General features: G+C 39.9%; 1 protein-coding gene across 4 annotated transcripts; it reads right to left on the bottom strand.

Moving 5' to 3' along the window:
* Positions 1-7,113: 7,113 nt before the first annotated feature.
* LOC129585240 (drebrin-like protein) lies at positions 7,114-18,913 on the bottom strand. Of its 4 annotated transcripts, none has more exons than XM_055477851.1 (16): positions 18,633-18,913; positions 18,408-18,575; positions 18,076-18,217; positions 17,022-17,077; positions 16,827-16,939; positions 16,171-16,245; positions 15,117-15,419; positions 14,294-14,577; positions 13,632-13,853; positions 13,185-13,430; positions 12,126-12,356; positions 11,628-11,915; positions 8,543-8,805; positions 8,137-8,247; positions 8,004-8,069; positions 7,114-7,664 (listed from the first exon to the last, which is right to left on the bottom strand). In XM_055477851.1, the coding sequence occupies exons 3-16, from the start codon at positions 18,156-18,158 to the stop codon at positions 7,591-7,593; spliced, it is 2,415 nt and encodes an 804-aa protein (XP_055333826.1). In that variant the 5' UTR covers positions 18,159-18,217; positions 18,408-18,575; positions 18,633-18,913; the 3' UTR covers positions 7,114-7,590. The 4 variants fall into 4 exon arrangements, with proteins under 4 accessions (XP_055333826.1, XP_055333824.1, XP_055333823.1 ...); XM_055477849.1 differs by having other exon boundaries at positions 18,508-18,575; XM_055477848.1 differs by lacking the exon at positions 18,408-18,575.
* Positions 18,914-18,994: the final 81 nt, after the last annotated feature.

The following is an 18,994-nucleotide window of genomic DNA, read 5'->3' as shown; positions in this document are numbered from 1 at the left end:
TTAACTGCGCTTAAAACAATCAGACTAATTTATCCTGCGTAAGAAAACTAAGGAACAGATGTCCCTTACATATTACGCGCTTTTTACAATTTGTATGGCTTGACAAGAAATAGTATTAGCATATGAATCGGCTCAGTGCGGTGCTGGATGAGGCGCATTAAAATTTCAAGGTGTGCTCATGGGAAATCGGCATGCAGTCGGCCAGTAATGGGGCAGTTGGATCAAACTGTGCCAAATCGTGAGTAAATTTGTTGAAAAATCTGGGTGCGCCTATTTTTAACACCCCATCCACGCTAACCCGGTTAATTTTAAACGCAGCATCAATCTATCAATCGTGGTCGCCTATCTTCCTGATAATCAGTCAAGCATGTCCCGTGTACAGCATTTTGACGACCGGATCCGGACGAAGATATATATCGATAAGCATACGACAATATGTCATTAAATTTTCATAGACGCGTTTACAATTCACGGTTAATACATCTACTTATGTCAGACGCTATATAAAATATTTACTCGCTGTTAAGAAAATTGTTCAGCAAACACAACACAAAGAAAAATTTCTGTGATTATTTTTAAACAACATAGCGACTGCTCCCTTTTCGAAAAAAATGAAATGTATTATACATCAGTAAGTTTACTAATATAGCTTCGCACCTTCTTACAGTATTTAGCGACCATTCGTCAGTTGTTAAGACAAATGCTGCAAAACGTGCCTGTTGTAGTTGTTTGGAAACAAATTAAGAAAGTTCTACGAGAACTTGCAAATTTTTTTTAATATTGTACGTCGATATTTTAGTACATATTATGTGTGCATAATTATATGGATGTCGGAATATCGTGCACGTTTTTTCGCACAGGACTACGGATGGATTGATTCAAAAGCCATTTTGCACTACAAACCATCCTATCTGGATCCAGAATTTAAGTTCGCGTAGGAACAGGTATGTATTCTACTGTTGCGTTGGATATGGCGATACAGTGAATTATACCAGGTTTGCGGATAAATTTTGCCGGTCAAGGTTTTAAAATACCGTTCTGATTGTCGGCGTCTGTATTGTTGCGATTGTACCCGGCAAGCGCTCTTCAATATGCAGGATTCTCAAGGTGTTCTGAATAGATAATTTTACGGTATCGTCTGCCTTTTGGATTTGGGTGAGAAAGCCGCGCCACAATGATCAAGAATTCATACAAGAAGAAATATGCATGCGGACATCTGTAAACACCGGCAATTCCATTGACAGTTAAATGAACATGGTCACAAGTATCTTCGAGAGCACACAGTAGTGCGCAATGGAACGAAAGAATTTTGCTGTTGAAAACTTGAAAATCTGAAATGCCCATTTCTTCTGCGCAGACCAAGACCTCGATTCACTTGCATTTCATACAAAATAGCTTTATAATTTTCTAACAGTTTTCGGAAAGCAATGCCGTTAATATTATAGCGATAAAACGTACGTGCGTACGTACGTACGTACGTACAATAAATACGTACGTATTTAATTAAACGCCAACTCTTTGTCTAAGTGGTTATTTTGCATAATTAAAATCTGTATTTATCATACTGTGTCCGTTTTTTTTTAATTTGATGTTTGCTTTAAGTTTAGAAATATGCTTACTGAAATTTTTTTGACATGGCAAACATCAAGGTTAATAATGTGTCCGACATTGATCCATATTTGCCCTAGACAACCGCCGAGAATGTGACCTTTGCACTGATTTTCCTTATCAGGATAAAAGATTGCCAGTAAGCAGATCGGCCTTTCCCCCCTTTTTACAAATCCCGCAATGTACGCACGTTTGCTTAATGGGCAATTTGACTGACTTTAGAGAAATCCAATCCGCTGGACGGCGGTCATCTCTCGATGCATTATTTATAAATTGTACAACCGCGCCGGTGGAAGGTGTGCGCTGGAGCGTAAAATCTGACTGCTGCACATCTTCAAATTACTAATCTCGGAGTCTCTTGCGAGATTTGCCCTAACTATCGCTGCATCACCACTGTAAATTCAATACGGAGCATATGCAAAATTTGCATGAATGCTGCATGATTATACTTTACAATTCGACTGGTCAGTTGTGCGTTGTACATTGTGCGATTTACGTACGCGCCCAGATTTGGCCTTTAATGGAAAGCACTCTCCATTTGTGTATTATAATTTTCCCGTCACTTTTCGCCCTTGGATTTCTAGGAGCGGTTCAAAATTTTAAATGAGATTAGGTCAGTTGTGAATTTGACAGGCGGTCAAGGATGAATTATAGAGCTTTATAGGATACTTATTAGTCAACATCGCATGATAAGCCGTCAGCTTTGCCAACGGTCCACCTTTCTCGAAAATTCGAGTATTCGCACCGCAGTTTGTCTGACGTGAAAATTATTGTCGCGGACTCTTTAGGGTCGCAAAAACGGTTTTTCTCATTGAAAACATTTCCATTCTGGTAAAAATGTTATTTATGGCCACTATTTAATGATTTCTCTTCAAAAATTAAACCAGTACGTTCCAAAAAGGGTTGCACATTTTAATTTAAGTGCAACTGTGCAAAGACATTCTGACTGATCGTGAGAATTATCCAGCCACTGCTCTACGAAGGCTTGCTGCTTGGTACGAAAAGCATCATTACCAACGAATTTTTTACATCATTATAAATCATTTCTGCAAAATTACGAGTGACAGCAGTTAAATAATGGAATAATAAATAGGACGCCAAAACTGTGAACCTGCATGTGTTGATGTTAAAGCCAAAATGCATATATATCCTAAATTAACCGGTAAATGTGGCCACTGAGTAAACACATTAAAATATTAGCCAGTGGCCAAGAATCTTTTCCACACTTTCCGCTCCTTATGGTCATAACGTTAAAGTAGGGCACAACTCGCTGTAATCCCTTTTGTAGCCCGGCATATTTTACAAAGTTCCACTTAAATGTTTACATTAATACAGGCGCCCCTAATTTCTGCTCACCCGCCCCGATATCCCGTCTGACAATAGTAACCCACATTCTATGCGCCAGCGGACATTGGTGGACAATATAATATTGCATCTGTGCGCTTATCAGTGTTGTGTGTATATGTGCGGATCCGTTGAGTAGTGTGCGCTTCTTAATCACAGCTTGACTTCCTTTCAACTGTCACCGTATAAATGTCGTTCACATCCCGGCCTCTTGACCATATGTACAAATTACGCGTATAGAGCACCGCTGAACATACACAGACACCAATATCTGCGTGATCGCAGGTGTTTGATTTTATGTAACCGACATGCCACAAATCTCCAGTGTATTTGTGTACTGACCACTGGTCAGTCGATTACGGCCATTAGTGGACAGTGGTCACTTTTGCTGTCTAATAGGCTGTGTATCCGTTGTGAATTACAATACCACGGCGGAATGTGTGTCAATATTGCACAATTTACAGGTTGCTGTTTTCCTGCTCGACCAACACAAATAAGCAGACGTCTTATGGAAAATATTCCTTATGGAAAATATCCTCTATTGACACACACTGTATTATACAGAGATTACTATTCTTGATATACAAGATCTACTGTTGGCATGTGTATTTACATAATCTGTAAGTGCAACAGCAGACACGGCTTGCGCGCCACATGTGCAATAACAATAAAGGTCACGGGTCTTATCGAAGACGATTCCACCTTTTATGCAGGACTTTGGGAGGCAGTTAGTAATGCACATATCACACAATTTATAATTCGTCGGTAAGTTAAAATATAATTTTACATTTATGTTTATACGTATTAAAAACTCAGAATGCATGTCCGGGTTTTAATTTAAATACTGAACGATAATGTTCCCAGTTTTTGTGTGGTCTGTTCTAAGTTTTTCTTAAAAAAATTGTACAAAAAAGGACAGTTGCAGACGCACCGCCAGTTTCGCTGAAAACTGTTCAAAGAAAGTACAAGAAGAATGAATCTGCATATACATGCGTACGTAGGTATCATAATCAATGGTCTTCAGGCTGCAAGGTTATGACAACGATTATTGCGGTGCTGCAGGCGCGGCTCGTGCGAGTGTCAGTTATCCCGTGCGACCTTCGTGGCCTAAGCCAATCGACGGGCCATTTTAAAGAAAGATTATAAGGAACGATAATTGTTCTTTTCATTGCTCCGTGCATCGTCTCTGATTTCATCTTTTCTTTCTTACCTTTTCAGTTTTGACATGAGCGATCAAGAGAGGCGCGTCGGCGTTTACGCTGAGCGAAAGTCCGCTGTGAAAGGCAGATTAGGAATAGGAGCGCTGGGCGCACGGTAACCGCCCACGATTACCAGTTCAAAGAGTTTACCACAGAAAAACCTGATGGAAATTTTATTCGTCTAACCTGTTTGATTAAGTACTTAATTAAATCCAGTCGCAACCATAAAATCAAAACAATAAAGCCCAAATCTACAGCAAATGAATTTGTATCGCGTATTTTATCCACATAATTTCGTGCCTTAATACTAGTAATTGCCAAATGTTTTGGTTGCGTTGTGCTACAAATATTTTCAATAATTTTGGTTATTTATTTAAGATAGCACAAATGAAATTTTAAGATACATACTCAAAACTGAATTACACATATAATGCTTTTGCAAAAAATCGCAGATAGATAAATATATAAAATTTAGATTTGGAAAGCATTTTACCGGGGATTTATTAAACGATGGCGGGCGTAGATAAATAATGAAAAGGTGAAATTATGTTGTTGAGAAAGTGCGGGTCCTGCATGATTACCTCTGCAGTACAATGGATCAAACACCGGCGATGAATGGACAGTGTCCACCTTGCGGCTGACACGGTGCATACGTTGCTTAATCTGCCAAGAATGCTGGCCATCACTGTGCGTTTTACAATGTTGTCTAATCCGGATTTTGCCGGGATTGGAGATGCTCCGTTCCAGCTGACTGTCTGCGTGGTTTGATTAAAACAATGTAAATGCTTAAACCTGCAGGAAATTTCAATTAAATTTCAACTGAACGATCCCGGTCCTTTTATGCGCACCACTTGAACTCGTCATGGTTCGGTAGAAAGACATACCAGCAGTTTAATTATTGTGTATTATAGTAATCATTGCTATTTACGCTAAAGTTAAATGCGCATATACAGTACATATCTGCAGCAAAATATCAAACACTTTACCACAAGATCTTTGCAAATTTGAGCAATCAATAATGCATTAATTTTTGTTTTGTCATTGCAAAACAATTTAAGAATTCATTATTGTTGGTTAAAAGAAGCCACACTGCAAATTTCAAGCTACACAGTTTTACTGCAAATATATATGCAGTAACAGAAAAATGCAGTGAATTAAGGAAATCAATTTTCTAAGCTCTTAGGTTTAATGTTATCGATGTTATTCCAACTGCGCATTCCATAAATAAGCGTTTCATCAATACAATCGTGTGGGGTACATAAAGATGGTGTACATTGTATATACACAAAATGACCATAACGGTCTCTCTACCGCCATCATGAAATGCGTTTTCAAACACCGGCAGCAGCAGCACAATAACCATAAGAATGCATCAGTTTAGCGAAATGGCAAATCCAGATCCAGCGATCCGTTTAATCGGGCAGCTAATAAATTCCCATAATCTCGGGCGCCCGTGATTAGTATATACTGCACCGCACAAGCTACCGGGGAAGCAGGCAAATTAAGATGGAAAATTGTAAATTGTCCGCGCATTGGCATTAGCCGTGTCGGCTGCGTTTGTTATAGCTGGAGTGGTCAGCGGTGGCAGTACATGTTATATATACGAGCAGCAGCGGCGGCCACCCAGTTACGCTTATTGAGCGTGGAGTGCTTGATAGGATTTTAAAAGTAGTCACTTTGTTCTCAGCCGGATCGGTTTACTCTGTCCAGAAGGGAGGATTTTACGCATGTTTTACCGTATATTTTCTGTTATTATTAATATGACATTGTGCCGGTTTAATAAGTGCTGAGTACGTAGTCTCCACTAAAAGTAAAACATGCCGGAATGGTACATTGCTTTGAAAATATTTACCGTCTTTTATCCGCGTAGCTTTTTATTCTAGTTCTGTATTAATTTTAGAGAACTTCATTGTGTATTAAATGTACAACTGATCCTCGGCGTACAAGTAAACAAATACAGTATACAGTAACAGTAACAAATGCGTGTACAGTAAAAAACAGCACCCTCTATTCAAATTGTTTGCACCTAATTAACTACAAGCTTCATTTACGTGCGAGTACATAAAAAGTTGGGAATATCAGGCTATCGAAATATAAATTTAGGATCTGCGGTCTGTGGAATAAAAACTGAAAACATGTACGTTGAATTGATCATTTCAAAACTGTGCAAGGTACGTTGGCAAAGCAACACCGTCCAAGTATTCAATATATACTTGCAGATACACGAACCTCTTTATAAGAATGTAATCACCTGTCCATTAGCGACTTTCAGCGGTCGGCACTCCGCGGGACGTCCGCTTAACGTCATGTTGCGCGGCATCATCGGACAGGGTGTTTGCGATCATTAAGAAGATTAAAACATACCACCTCACTTTCAAATATTATCATTTTCGGTTATGTTCGACCTATCCCCGCACCAGCTCTATTCACATTAATGTTTCACCCTTTGTTAGGGGTCATATAATATATTTTATTTTCGCCATTCAAAAGAAATGATAGGTGTCATAACAAAATGTAACGGCAGTTACGGTCATTCCCCGGTGGCTATATTAATTAAATACAATAACATCAATGGGAAGCATCTTCACAGAGTTTTTAAATTGTTTTATAAAGTTTTGTACTAAATAATGTTTATACATTGCCGCGAAAACCGTTTGTGTACGCAACATCGGGTTGGGAGTTATGAGTGAAATAATATTTCAGAAGTATATGCACAGAGGTACCGAAAGTCTCATTGTATAGACCGATCATCTTCCAATTCTGCAAGAAAACGCGCATTAACATACAGATTATTTTGCACGAAACCAGATTTCTACCCTTGTTTTCAAAATTTAAAATAAATTTTAAAATATGCAAACCTCTGTGCGTTTGAACTTTTTGGAATATTATTGCACCTATAACTTTCTGACCCGGTGTTGCGCGCGCAGCAGACTGTTTTCACGACACGTTCAATTCTTCTATGTAGTTTCTTTCCATTTATTACGAACTCGCTCAATCAAAATATCTGTAAAAGATTTCCCAGCAAAAGCTGCCATGCAAGCCTGCCAAATTTGCTTTCTACAAAATACAAATCACACCAAAAAGTCATTCCAAACCAAACAAATCCTCCACGCACAACCAGCAACAGCGTGTTCAGCGCAGGGATAAAAATGTAAAAAATGGCAATGTACACATCAAAAGTGGTGAATAAAGGCAAAAAAATGTTTAAATTATTGAAGCCAAATGTAAATCCGTGACAAGAACTGTCAGAAGCACGCGCAAATCCTGTCGTTTAACGTTTTAAACGCCAAAGTGCAAACAAGCAATAAAACATGGTCCCACAATCAAAACGAGGCACAGGAACAAATCAAAAAAGAAAGTCCAAGATGATCCGGCGAAATAAAGCGCAAACATTCAAAGCCGCACAATAGTGACTATGGCGAAGTCAGATGGAGTAAATCTATGTTAGCATTTCCACATAATTCGCCGGGAATAATCCGTACTGGCCACTGGGTGCCAATCCTTGATACCAACCTGTATCAAAATAAGTTAATTTCAGAAAAACATAACACTGTCGATTTACTTTTCAACAGGCAAACTGTGAAAACCTGCTACACTTTTAATTATAATCTTGAACAAAAGCATATACTTAAAAGACAGATAACCAAAATTCAGCAAAAGATATACTAAAACATTCAACGACAAAACATAATACTAAAAAATATAACAACAATAAACAAACTGAGCTTAGCTGTTACGCTTCAAAAAACGGTAATATTTTCGAACACAATTTTGGAATACAAGTAAATCTCCCAAAAAACTTTTTCATAACTCTACCTGCTAGAATATCTACGAAAAATGCGCAATTTTTACCTGGATCAATTTTGTCCACTTGCGTAATGATATCGCCAGGATCAAAGGAAATTTCCGTTTCATCAGCTGCAATAAACAGCACAATCGTCAGCCTCACACCTTCGAAACTGTGAATAACACCAACTAAACCCACCAGCCTGGTAATCATATAGAGCGCGCGCCTGCAGCCCCTGATTCTGGCCGGAACTGCTGGCGCTGGACAATGTCGGACTGGTTACGCCGTGATGCGTTGTTTTCTCCGGCTCTGCAAAATTAAAAAGACCGCATAAAAATAATTACCAGTTTTCAACACAATTTCGCAGAACAATAAAAAACTGTGTAAAAATTCGGTAAATTTAGTTAAAGTTCAGTGGTATAGTAAAAATTCAGTTCTTCACTAAAATTCTACTGCCAAAATTTTTATTCAACTCTAGCGCGGAAATCAAAACCCATATGAAATGGAGATACAATAAATTCTAACACACTTCAGGGAAGTTCTGCAAGAAACGTTTGCCGCCAAAATCTTCGCCCCGTTAAATCGCGGGAAAAAACGGACATACCATTCCATGCGTCTTCGTCATGCTCATGCTCATCATCACTCGGCGGGCGCACCGGCAGTCCCTGTTTCCACGCATTCACCGCGTTTGTCGGGCTGACTTGCACATTGTCTGGCTTTGTATCGGCATCGCGCACCTGCGTTCTGCCGCTGATCTGGTGGTATTCCTCGTGTTCCTCGTGCTTTGCCACTCCGTTATGCCCGTTGGTGTGGTAGTGCTCGTGCTTGCCGTTTTCATGACCACTATTCTGTCGTTCATATCGACCACTGCAAATACAAATCTGCATTCGTCGTAAAGAAAATAAATTCTCAAGATAAACTAGGAAAGTGCACCGCTTCAGGCTAGCACTATAAGACCGAAGCGAAGCTAGGAATATAGCCCAAAAAGGTCACACGTTCAGGTCTGCTTGCAAAGACTACTCGTACTAAGACATAAGTTTAAGTAGTTGCTCACATTGGAACAGTACTTCTCGTACTAACTATTCTGTATAATGTAAGTAACCCCAGTAAAACAACTTGCAAAAAAAACGTTAGTTAAACGTTAGAAGACGGCTAAAATTGACACACATCCGTTCACCTAACGGTAGTTACACGTTAAACTAACGTTTTTCCTACAAGCTGTTTTACTCGGGTAATATAACAAAGTCCTTGAGTACGATATTGGTTACAACTACAAGAATGTATTTCCGTAACATTCTACTGACGTTCGTGACTCACTATTAGTACAAGGTGCATGGAATATTAACGCCGCTTACTGCTTAAGGGAAGTGGCCCGGTAAATGGTACCAATTTCGTGTACAGGCACGAAACTTACACTTTCGCGCACTCCCAAACACATTTTTGTTTCGATTTTATGACATTCTGTAGCCAGAAGATTTGTATACACTGGTGTGAAAACCGTTTGTGCGCGCAACATCCGGTTCAAAAGTTATGGCTGTTAGGAAATTCCAGAAAGTTTAAATGCGTTCAGGTGTACCAAAAGTATCATTATGGACCGATCTCCCTCAAATTTTGCACGTAAATACACGTAACCACGAAGAACGTTTTTACACCGATCCACTGTTCTAGCATGTTTTTCAAGTTTCAAAATGAATTTCAAAAATTTTAAAATTCATTTTAAAATCTGAAAAAAATCATGAAAGTCTGGATCGGTGTAAAAATGATCTTCAGGGACGTGCGCATTTGAAGGAGATCGGTCCATAATGGACTTTGGTACACCTGAACGCATTTAAACTTTTGAATTTCCTAACAGCCATAACTTTCTAACCGGATGTTGCGCGCACCAACGGCTTTCACACCAGTGTATACAAATCTTCTGGCTACAGAATGTCACAAACCGAAACAAAAATGTGTTTGGGAGTGCGCGAAAAGTTTTCGTGCATGTACACGAATTTTGCACCATGTACCGGGCCACTTCCCTTAAGGCGCTAGTAAGCGACGCTTGTCTTTTTCAAGTTGCAACCGTACATACCGCTTCTCTTTAAACTGCAAGTGATACGAGAAGGCCTTTTGATCATAATATTGGTTAGCAAAGTACATTTCCTCACATTCCTATAACAACGTTTATTAATTAGTACAGGATGCATGAAATATTAGCACCACTAATTACTACTAAACCTATGAATAAGTAATTTTGTGTAGAAGCTGCGGGGCAGCAGCCAATACAATAATTACATTCCTATTGCTTATATAAAATGTTATCCTGTTATATTTTGTGACGTTTATTGCGCGCGCAAACTCTTTATCGTAGATTGCAAAAGAAAATGCAAAACTTCGGAATCACTGCGTCACCAACCTGCTGCTGGTAGCGCCCGTTGCGCTTTTAAAAACCCGATAGCTTGAGCGCCCATGCGCCTGTTTTGAGCGCCATATAAAGCAAAAGTTGTCCCCGATGGGAGCGTGGTCCCTACCTACAATCTTCAGTATGCCCTATTACGCGCTCACAACTCTGCAGTTTCTTAGTGTCTACACACCTACCAATCCATTGTTTCTTAGCAAAGAGACCTAAATCATGCTGAACGTAGGACTTTGCTGGGTTGCATTAGTTACTGTTCTCTTTTACTGTTCCGACTCCCAAGCTTCGGTTTGGTCTTATAGTGCAAGCCTAGAACGGTGGACTTCTAAACTCAGTGGTAAATATGCTACCGGAAAAAAGATAAGGGTTTATTTTTTTGAATATAAAAGGTCTGCTATCGCTTTAGCTGATAAATTAGTAAGCTATGCGCTGTTACTTGGTAGTTAGTCTGAGGACATTGTATTACATAGTACAGGGCTTAGTAAAACGTGACCTTAGGACCGTATAAGCACATTAGTATGCCCGTTAGTGTTTTGCCTGAATGGTCGGTTAACGGTTTCCCTATGCTGTCGTGCGTAAGTGTTATTGAGCACCTAGATGTCCCCCTAAGTACCCCTAAGCGTCGGTCACGCCCTAACTTCTTAGGGCGTGACCGACAACTTAGTGCGTGACCGACGCACAAAAATTTCCGTTTTCTTGAACATAGAGGACCTTCGCTTCGCTTCGGTCGATTACTCGTATTTTAGTCGTCTCCTGATAAACACATGATCATCACCATTCATCACAATCATACAACGCTAAAGTAAATTTGGAAATTCGCTCTTCATGGAGCGGTGCAGAATATTGCCGTACTTCTTAGAAGCAACTATGCACTAGAAACAAACATTTTCTACAAATCATTGCTCAAAAAATCATTTTATTTTTTAAGTTTAACGTACAAACTACTAGTACATTATCTTTGGCAATGTTAAGCAATTAAGGATGACCCCTTCGCCACTAATCTACAACGTTCTCGACAGAATCTTAACACCTGCTAAAATCCTTACGCTGCTAAGGCAAGCAGCAAATCTAATAAGATTTTACTTCTGCTAACTGAAAGCCTGATTAAAAGAAAAACATTATTAAACAAGTGTTACGTTACGCTACGTCCTCCGCTTAAATACCACCCAGCTTGACCTAAATTATTTTTAAGATTCTGGGATGATTTCTCCGAAGGTTTTTAGAGCATCGCACCTTTACAGCACAGTACGTTTCTAATTACCAAAATGTTTCTTAACAGTGATTTAGTACCCACCTGCCATTCAGTTGTCCGTGCTCTTCGTGGGGCAGCGGCGGCAATGCACGCTGCGAAGGATGCACGTAATCAGTGTCGGTCGGCGGTATTTCCGGCTGCTCTTGACCAACACTGCTCTGACTGGTCTGCGGCGTCAAGGGCGCTTTCGAATGTGACGACGGCGTGGATGGGGTGTGCGGGTGGTGCTGTGCAGCGGAAGAATGCTCAAACAGCGCCCGGGCCGCTTGTTGCGCCGATCCGGCACGCTGTCGGGATTCGAAACTCGACGGAGCCTGTTCTTCTTTCGGACTGCAAAAACGTCCGGAACTTACTTTAATATCATCATTCACACTTATATGCGCTGAAGGACGTTAAAACGTTAGAAATGCCAGAAATCATGTGATTTCGGGCATCTGCTACGGAACAATTCTCAGAACTGACACATATTCAATCTTTAGTACATTCAAACACTTATAAATTCCAAAATCAGTACCAACACTAATGACTGATAAACCATACCTGGTCTGCTCGAAGCGTGCTTTCGCGTTGCTTGTACGATGAGCCACGAGAGAGGCGGCCTCTTGAGCGCGCTGCTGACGGAGCATTTCCGCTTTGTTCTTGCGTTCATTTTCTTCCTCTTGCGCTTCACGCTGAGCCTCTTCAAAACGGCGCTTTTCCTCTTCACGCCGAGCCAGCAAGTCCGGATCCTCGCCTCTCTTCCCTTTTGTCCGATTCTCCTTCACAGTTTGTCTACAGAGCATGCAATATATGTAAATTTAATACAACATAAAAAGAGAGCTTAAGGAAACTTAAGGAAGTGTGTGCACATGTAAGAAAATAATCAAAAAATTCTTAAAGTATCAGATAGCATCATTTAAAAACTTAAATTCAATTAAATAATTCATTTAATTAAATTTAAACCGAATTTAAAACAGAAAAATAAAACGCAGCTTAATACATATTTTACGTTCTGCACTCATAAGGGCATCAGATTTCCGTATGGTAAATTGAGGCAACCACTGATCAAACCGAGAATGCCAAAAAAGTTACAAAGTTACAAACCCATAAACACAGCTGGGCAGTTGTCCCAAGGTAAAGAAAGGCATGTGGCTAGTGGACGCTTACAATGAAGCTGAATTTATTAGTTCAAAAATTGTGGCAATCCTGATTTTAAGCGAAATTAATTTCCAACAAAATAATATAACACGGCAAAGTTAATAAACTTTAAAATAAAGCCCTGCTTCAGCTTGAGTCTGCTTCATGACATTACCGTGGCCGTGCGCACACCTAACACTCCGTGTGCAACGTACTGTGTATTGGGTAGAAACAGTAGTGGGATGGCATTTCCATTGCCCGTTTTAGCTGCCCTGGCGCTGTATGATTTAAATATTAACTTTGCCAAATTATAATTGATTTCCATTAACAACACTGTCAACATTAACTTTTTTATCAATAAATCAAGCAACAGATTACTTTGTCTTAAGCCTAGCCACATGTCCGTACCATGGGGACAACCACCAGGCACCAAGCTGAGCGGGTTTATAACAATCAATGCAGCAACTGGATCGGTCAACTTACCCGAGTGTAGTGAAACTGTCCTTGCTGGCATCCTTCTGCGTCAGCGCCGCCAGTTCCCGTAGCCGTTCCTGCCGTAGCGATTCACTGCGGTGTCGGCGTTCCTGCTCGTCCCGTTCTGACTCCTTCTGCTGTTCTTCGAATTTCCGTCGCTCTTCTTCACGATAGGCCTGCATGGCCACATCACTGCCTGCACCCACCGACGACGTCGAGCGTGATTTGCTTTCACTGGCCTGACTCACCGTTCGCCTTTAAAACAACAACCATCGATCAAATACACCCATCAAACTCAAACTATCACAGCAATTTCACATTTTAAAGAGGTTAATCGTTAAAATACAACCAGGCTTAGATGCATGTGAAGGATTCGATTTCGGTCACGTTTTATCAATTCAGCCCACGTGAGAAACCGACTTTTACGATTTCCGTAATTATAACTGCAGCGCTTACGTTTTAGTATTGCTGTATTGGTGTTCATCCGTCAAGTCTTCGCTCTGTCGGCGCGCGGACACTAAGGCTTTGACTTCTTTCAGACGCTCCTGTCGCATACTTTCCGCCTTCAGTTTGCGCTCTTTCTCCTCATTTTCCGCCTCTTTCTGTGACTGTTCCCATCGGCGGCGCTCCTCTTCCTCACGGGCTTTCGTATCGGGATCGTTCACTTTCTTTTGAGCTCTGATCGAAAATTACATTCACAAATCAAACTACTCGTACATAAAATTCAGGATATGCTTGAATTAGACGGTAAAACAATTATTTCTGTTCTTTTAATGCTACCTTTACGCTGTTCAACAGAGCGAATTTCAAATCAGAACCAAACAAGTCAATGTATGGCAAACTGGCAAAGCCCCAAATCTCGGAATCACTCGTAGTTTAATGGCATAATAAGGGCTCCCGCTGATACTCTTACAAATATGCGACCTAACACAGGCTGCCACAAAATTTGTCTAAGATTTTGTTAGAATTATAACGCTAAAATCGATCAACTGAATCTTTTTCCGTGGAAATTCTAAGAAAGTTAACATACTTCATCGCGGACGCATTAAGTAATTTTACCAATTGTTAAAAATCTCATCATCAATAAATCCACAAGCGATCGAAAATATTCTGCTTACAGCACAACTCGCGGAGCGGACAGTGTCCCTTTCGGTCCGAATGCCGCCGGTTTCTGCATCTGATGGGGCGGTTTGGGCGGCGGTGTGGCTACATTAAATGGTTTAACCGGCTTCTTCTCCACCTGCGGTTTGACACTGCTGGCCGATGACTTCTGTGCTTCCTCCCAGTTCTTCTTTTGCAGATTGACATAATTCTTTGACTCCAGCGCAGCTGCCACCGGATTACTGCTGGCGTTTATCGCTGTTTGCGAAGCACGTTTCTCACTGTCGTCGTCCAGGCTGGCCTGTAGGATAAACATGCGGAATGGGCTTGTTTAAAGCGAAAAACAGCAAAGACTTTGAACTGTTGAACACGAACGCCAGCAATTTCCCGCAAAATAAATATGACTTGTTACCATCGTACGCTGATATAAACATCCGTTCTAAACATTACGGAAACAGGAAATACGGCTTCAAGAAACGTAGCCAATTTCCGATTTTAAATGCCGCTTTCTAGCAAAAATTCTGAACAAAATTACCAAACCATACTTTCTAAACGCTTAAAAATAAATTGAGGAAAAATTTCAGAATTTTAAACATGGATTATCTCATCCGATGTTGAACCAGCTACGCTAGTAGGGAGAAGGTGTTGCTATCCACATATCTGTCACTGCAATACGAGTACAGCAGATCAATAAACATTCGGCTCGGGTTAGCAACGCTCGAACTGACTTAATGCAAATCCGAAAAACAGTCAATACAAGATATAAAGGAGTGATCTAATATTACAAAAAATAAAATTTTCAGTCTCATCTAACAAAAAAAATTTATTACTACTACCGACCTGTCGATTGCGACTGATCTGCTGTAGCTCTTCCTGTTGACTCTTCCGGCGTTGCACTTCAGCATGATGCCGCTCAGCCAGATCTTCCCGTTGTTGATTCTGCAGATACTCATCGCGCTCCTTGAGAATCAGCGACGGGTCGATCTTTTTGTACACGGAGCCGACGGGAGCGGGAGGCGGTGAGGCCGGACGGTGTGAACTGTCGAAATCAAATTTCGATGAAGAGGCCTTGACGACTTTATCCATAATGAACTCTGGCTCCACTTCATCGTCCGTGCGGGCGGTGAATGTTACATGTGTACCCTGCCATTTGAATGCCATTAAAATGGATGATCGCAAAGAAACACGATTCGTGTAGCGCATAAAAGGCCTGGAAAATGTATTAGGTACGATAATAGCCTATCCGGTGCGCTAAAAATTCCTATCTGAACTACTTACAGCCAATATTCCGCGAATAGTATTTACGTATATTTACGTATAGAAAATAAGACTAAGTATTTGTTCAAATTAGTGCAATCCACTCATTTTTACTTCTCTTACTGGATTAAATCTCCTCTTAACGGTATTAAATCTTTAATCCCAAAACCGAAAAAATAATTTTTGAAACACCCGCTGCAACTTCTACAGTCCAACGCAAAGATGAGGCGTTAACAGAACTGTGTTGCCATTTCACTACGATACACAGCATACAACTGACGAACTGCTATCCAATAAAATTTCATTTCGAAAAACGTCAGTTTATATAATCGACACAAATCACAGAATTACATGCCATTTGTATTGGTCGTAATTTCGCCACTATTAGTAAATCTCTTTAAACCTGAACGCATACGCTCATTGTTTATCACTTCGGACATCGAAGGAAAAGCTGACATTTTCACATATCAAAGACATTATTACCATAATAAAGTTGCAGAAAAAAACAAATGGTTATGAAACGGACTAGCCATATAACAATTATTTCCGCTTGACACACAACCTGAACTATTCAGGCACTACTCGAGATCATCACAGTCTATCGGATGGAAATTCAAGCATTACGCAAAAGCGGTACCTTTAACAAGTCACCAATCGGCCGGACGTGATTAGCGCACACACCTTTCCTCGTATCTGGCGCACCTTCGCCTTGCTACAATGAAAAACACCACATCACACAACACATACATACCGTTCAAGAGAAAGAAAAAAATTTTAACAATGCGTTGTAGTGTCTCAATATTTCTGGCCCAATTTTTTCCAGCTCTATTAGCAAACAATTATGGCATCGTAAAAATGTTCACAAGTGAAACAATTGTTTTCTACGTAATATTTTCATAAAACTGAAAGAAAACTTCATTTCCGTTAAGTAGTTAACTTAAGTTGTATATAACAGACTTGTAAGTATAAAAAAACGATCAACCAAGGTATATAAGAGATAAATATCTCCTTTATAAGAGATATAAGAGAACTCCTTTATACCGTGGATCAACTATAAACGTCTTCAGATAAAGGTACTGAACTATTTTTATCATCAAGAAAAGAATGTAATAAACAGAAGGATTTGTCGGTTCCAAATAAACTTGAAGAAATATTCAAAGCAAGGCGAATCGCTCTGACAGCAACAAACTTTAACGAACCAGCTAGAAAACTTTAAATGTACCAAAACTCAAACATATAATAATATCATATAAAAGAAAACGTCATTATTAATAACTCTTACACTCGACTCACCCAGATGATAAAAACGTTTTTTGACAGCGTTGTCTTCGGATCTTTCACATGGCAGAACGCGTACATGCATTTTCCCGCGCTCAGATTCTCGGTCATATCTTCCAGCGACCCATCTGCATGGCGTAATGAGAAAAAACTGAGTGAACGAATAAATAAACAACACACGGAGTGTTGATTAGACAGCGAAACACGCACCTCCCGTCGCGACTACCTGCAGCGTGTTTGTCTGGCCTTCATATCCGAAGACAGCCCTGGAAAAAAATAATGAGAATGACGAGGAATAATCATAACACTACAGCTGACCCACATCAACTCATCAACAAGCCTGATCCAATTTCACTGTACTGGCAAAAAGCGGTTCACTTCAAAAGAAACGCCAGGTGAGTATTTTATGTATTAACAAAACAGTTTTCTGCGTCACCGTAATATCCGGTTTTCAAGAATAAACTGAAAGTGAATTTTAACGTAAACAAACAAAATCGGCTACTAACATAGTCAGAAAAAATTTTCCGAACTTAAAGAACTTTAAATTCTAACGAAAATTGTATGCTTAATACATAATTCAACGGGCATAATTACTAATGCGAATAAAAAAAGCAAACCGAAGAGTGGAAATGCCAATCTCTGGTAATCGAGTTTAGGAAAAAACCGCTACAATCCTGCTTCTCAGATCTAAATAAAATAGATCTAAAAAAAAGAAACATAAACTGCAACTAAATTCAGCAGCACTGGAAAATATTCTAAAAGCGCTTACGCTAACGGCTAATAGTAATTTTATAAACTGTATACATAAATCAGTTTGTGTTTCGGTGATTTAACAGATGCATACTGCACAAATTTCTAAATTGCACTTATTGGCACACTAAATAGGCTGCTTAAAAAAGAATGCCACATTTGTAGCGATAAGAAACCAACTCATTAAATTCCTGACAGCGTGTATCATGAAATCGTATTTGAACGTAAAATTCACGTCGTAAAGCTTTATTTTAAATTCAAAAATATAAAAACTTCACAAAATGCAACGTCTTTCAGATCTCAATGTTTGATCAGCTTAACTTTCTTACCGCTAAAATAAGTATAAAAAACTACATTTCTAATTTAGAATAGCACAGATAAAACAGATAATTTAATGTATAAATTATGGTCATTTTGCTCTGATTTCTTGGCAAAAAAACGAGTAGCAGCCTCAGTAGCAAATCGAAAACGTGACCCACTTCGTGCAACACAAGCGCAGCAGTCTGCAACTTACCAGTTCGTGGATGATTTATCATCCACAACATCCTTCCAGGCATTCACGATCGAATCGTGATTTTTCGATAGATTCAAAGCCATAAAATAATAATAAATAAATTAATCTTCCGTGAATCTCCGCACAAAACGGGATTAGTTCACTGCAACCAGAAAAAGATGACAAATTACAAAGAGCAATGATATCCAGAATAAACAACAAACAAACGCCGGACAGTGAATAAACTCCAACTCCCTGTAATGGCATGTGAATAACACGGCCGGCTACAGGGAGGGATCTTACATTCCCCGATTTATCAACATGTAAATATGCATACACGGCAAAACCCTCACCGACTAATAACCTCTCCGTACACCCACACACGATTAATGCACTGTCATACAGCGACACTCCTATTCAGACGCATAATGCCATTGAAATCCGGTTGTTTACCTGCGTCTCAAAAAGCTTGCACAGCTCCAACTAACTCTACAGTCTCACAGACAGCGATCGCTCTTTTTCTAACAACAAGTGATTGGCATGAAAATGTACCGGCCGTATAATGGCAGCAGACTTACCTGCCTGTATTGGTTTAGTGGGAAAAGAACCGCCAAAGCAAATGAGTCGTTTATGGGCCGTAGTACGTCACGCAAACGAGGCAACACATCGTTCAATTTCCATCAAGATACCACCAGTAAACGAGATGATTTTCCAAAGGCACGGCGCATCGCATTTATCGTAATGAATAATGGCGTCTGTTTCATTCCGCGATAAAAGTGCGCCGATTACCAAGTCATATCACGCAAAAATGGAGCAAAAGAAAACGATGATGCACGCTGCTGCAAACACGGCGACTGGTTTTCAGTAGCAATAAAAACACGCGTGAATCACTTAGGGTGGGGTAGGGTGCCAAGGTGATAATCAAGGGTCATTACTTATT

The sequence above is a fragment of the Paramacrobiotus metropolitanus genome, unplaced genomic scaffold, assembly GCF_019649055.1.
Source record: "Paramacrobiotus metropolitanus isolate TYO unplaced genomic scaffold, Prichtersi_v1.0 Parri_scaffold0000016, whole genome shotgun sequence".
Classification (NCBI taxonomy): Eukaryota; Metazoa; Tardigrada; class Eutardigrada; order Parachela; family Macrobiotidae; genus Paramacrobiotus; species Paramacrobiotus metropolitanus.
Note: the sequence above shows the minus strand (reverse complement) of the source record. Positions and strands in the feature narration are given on the sequence as shown.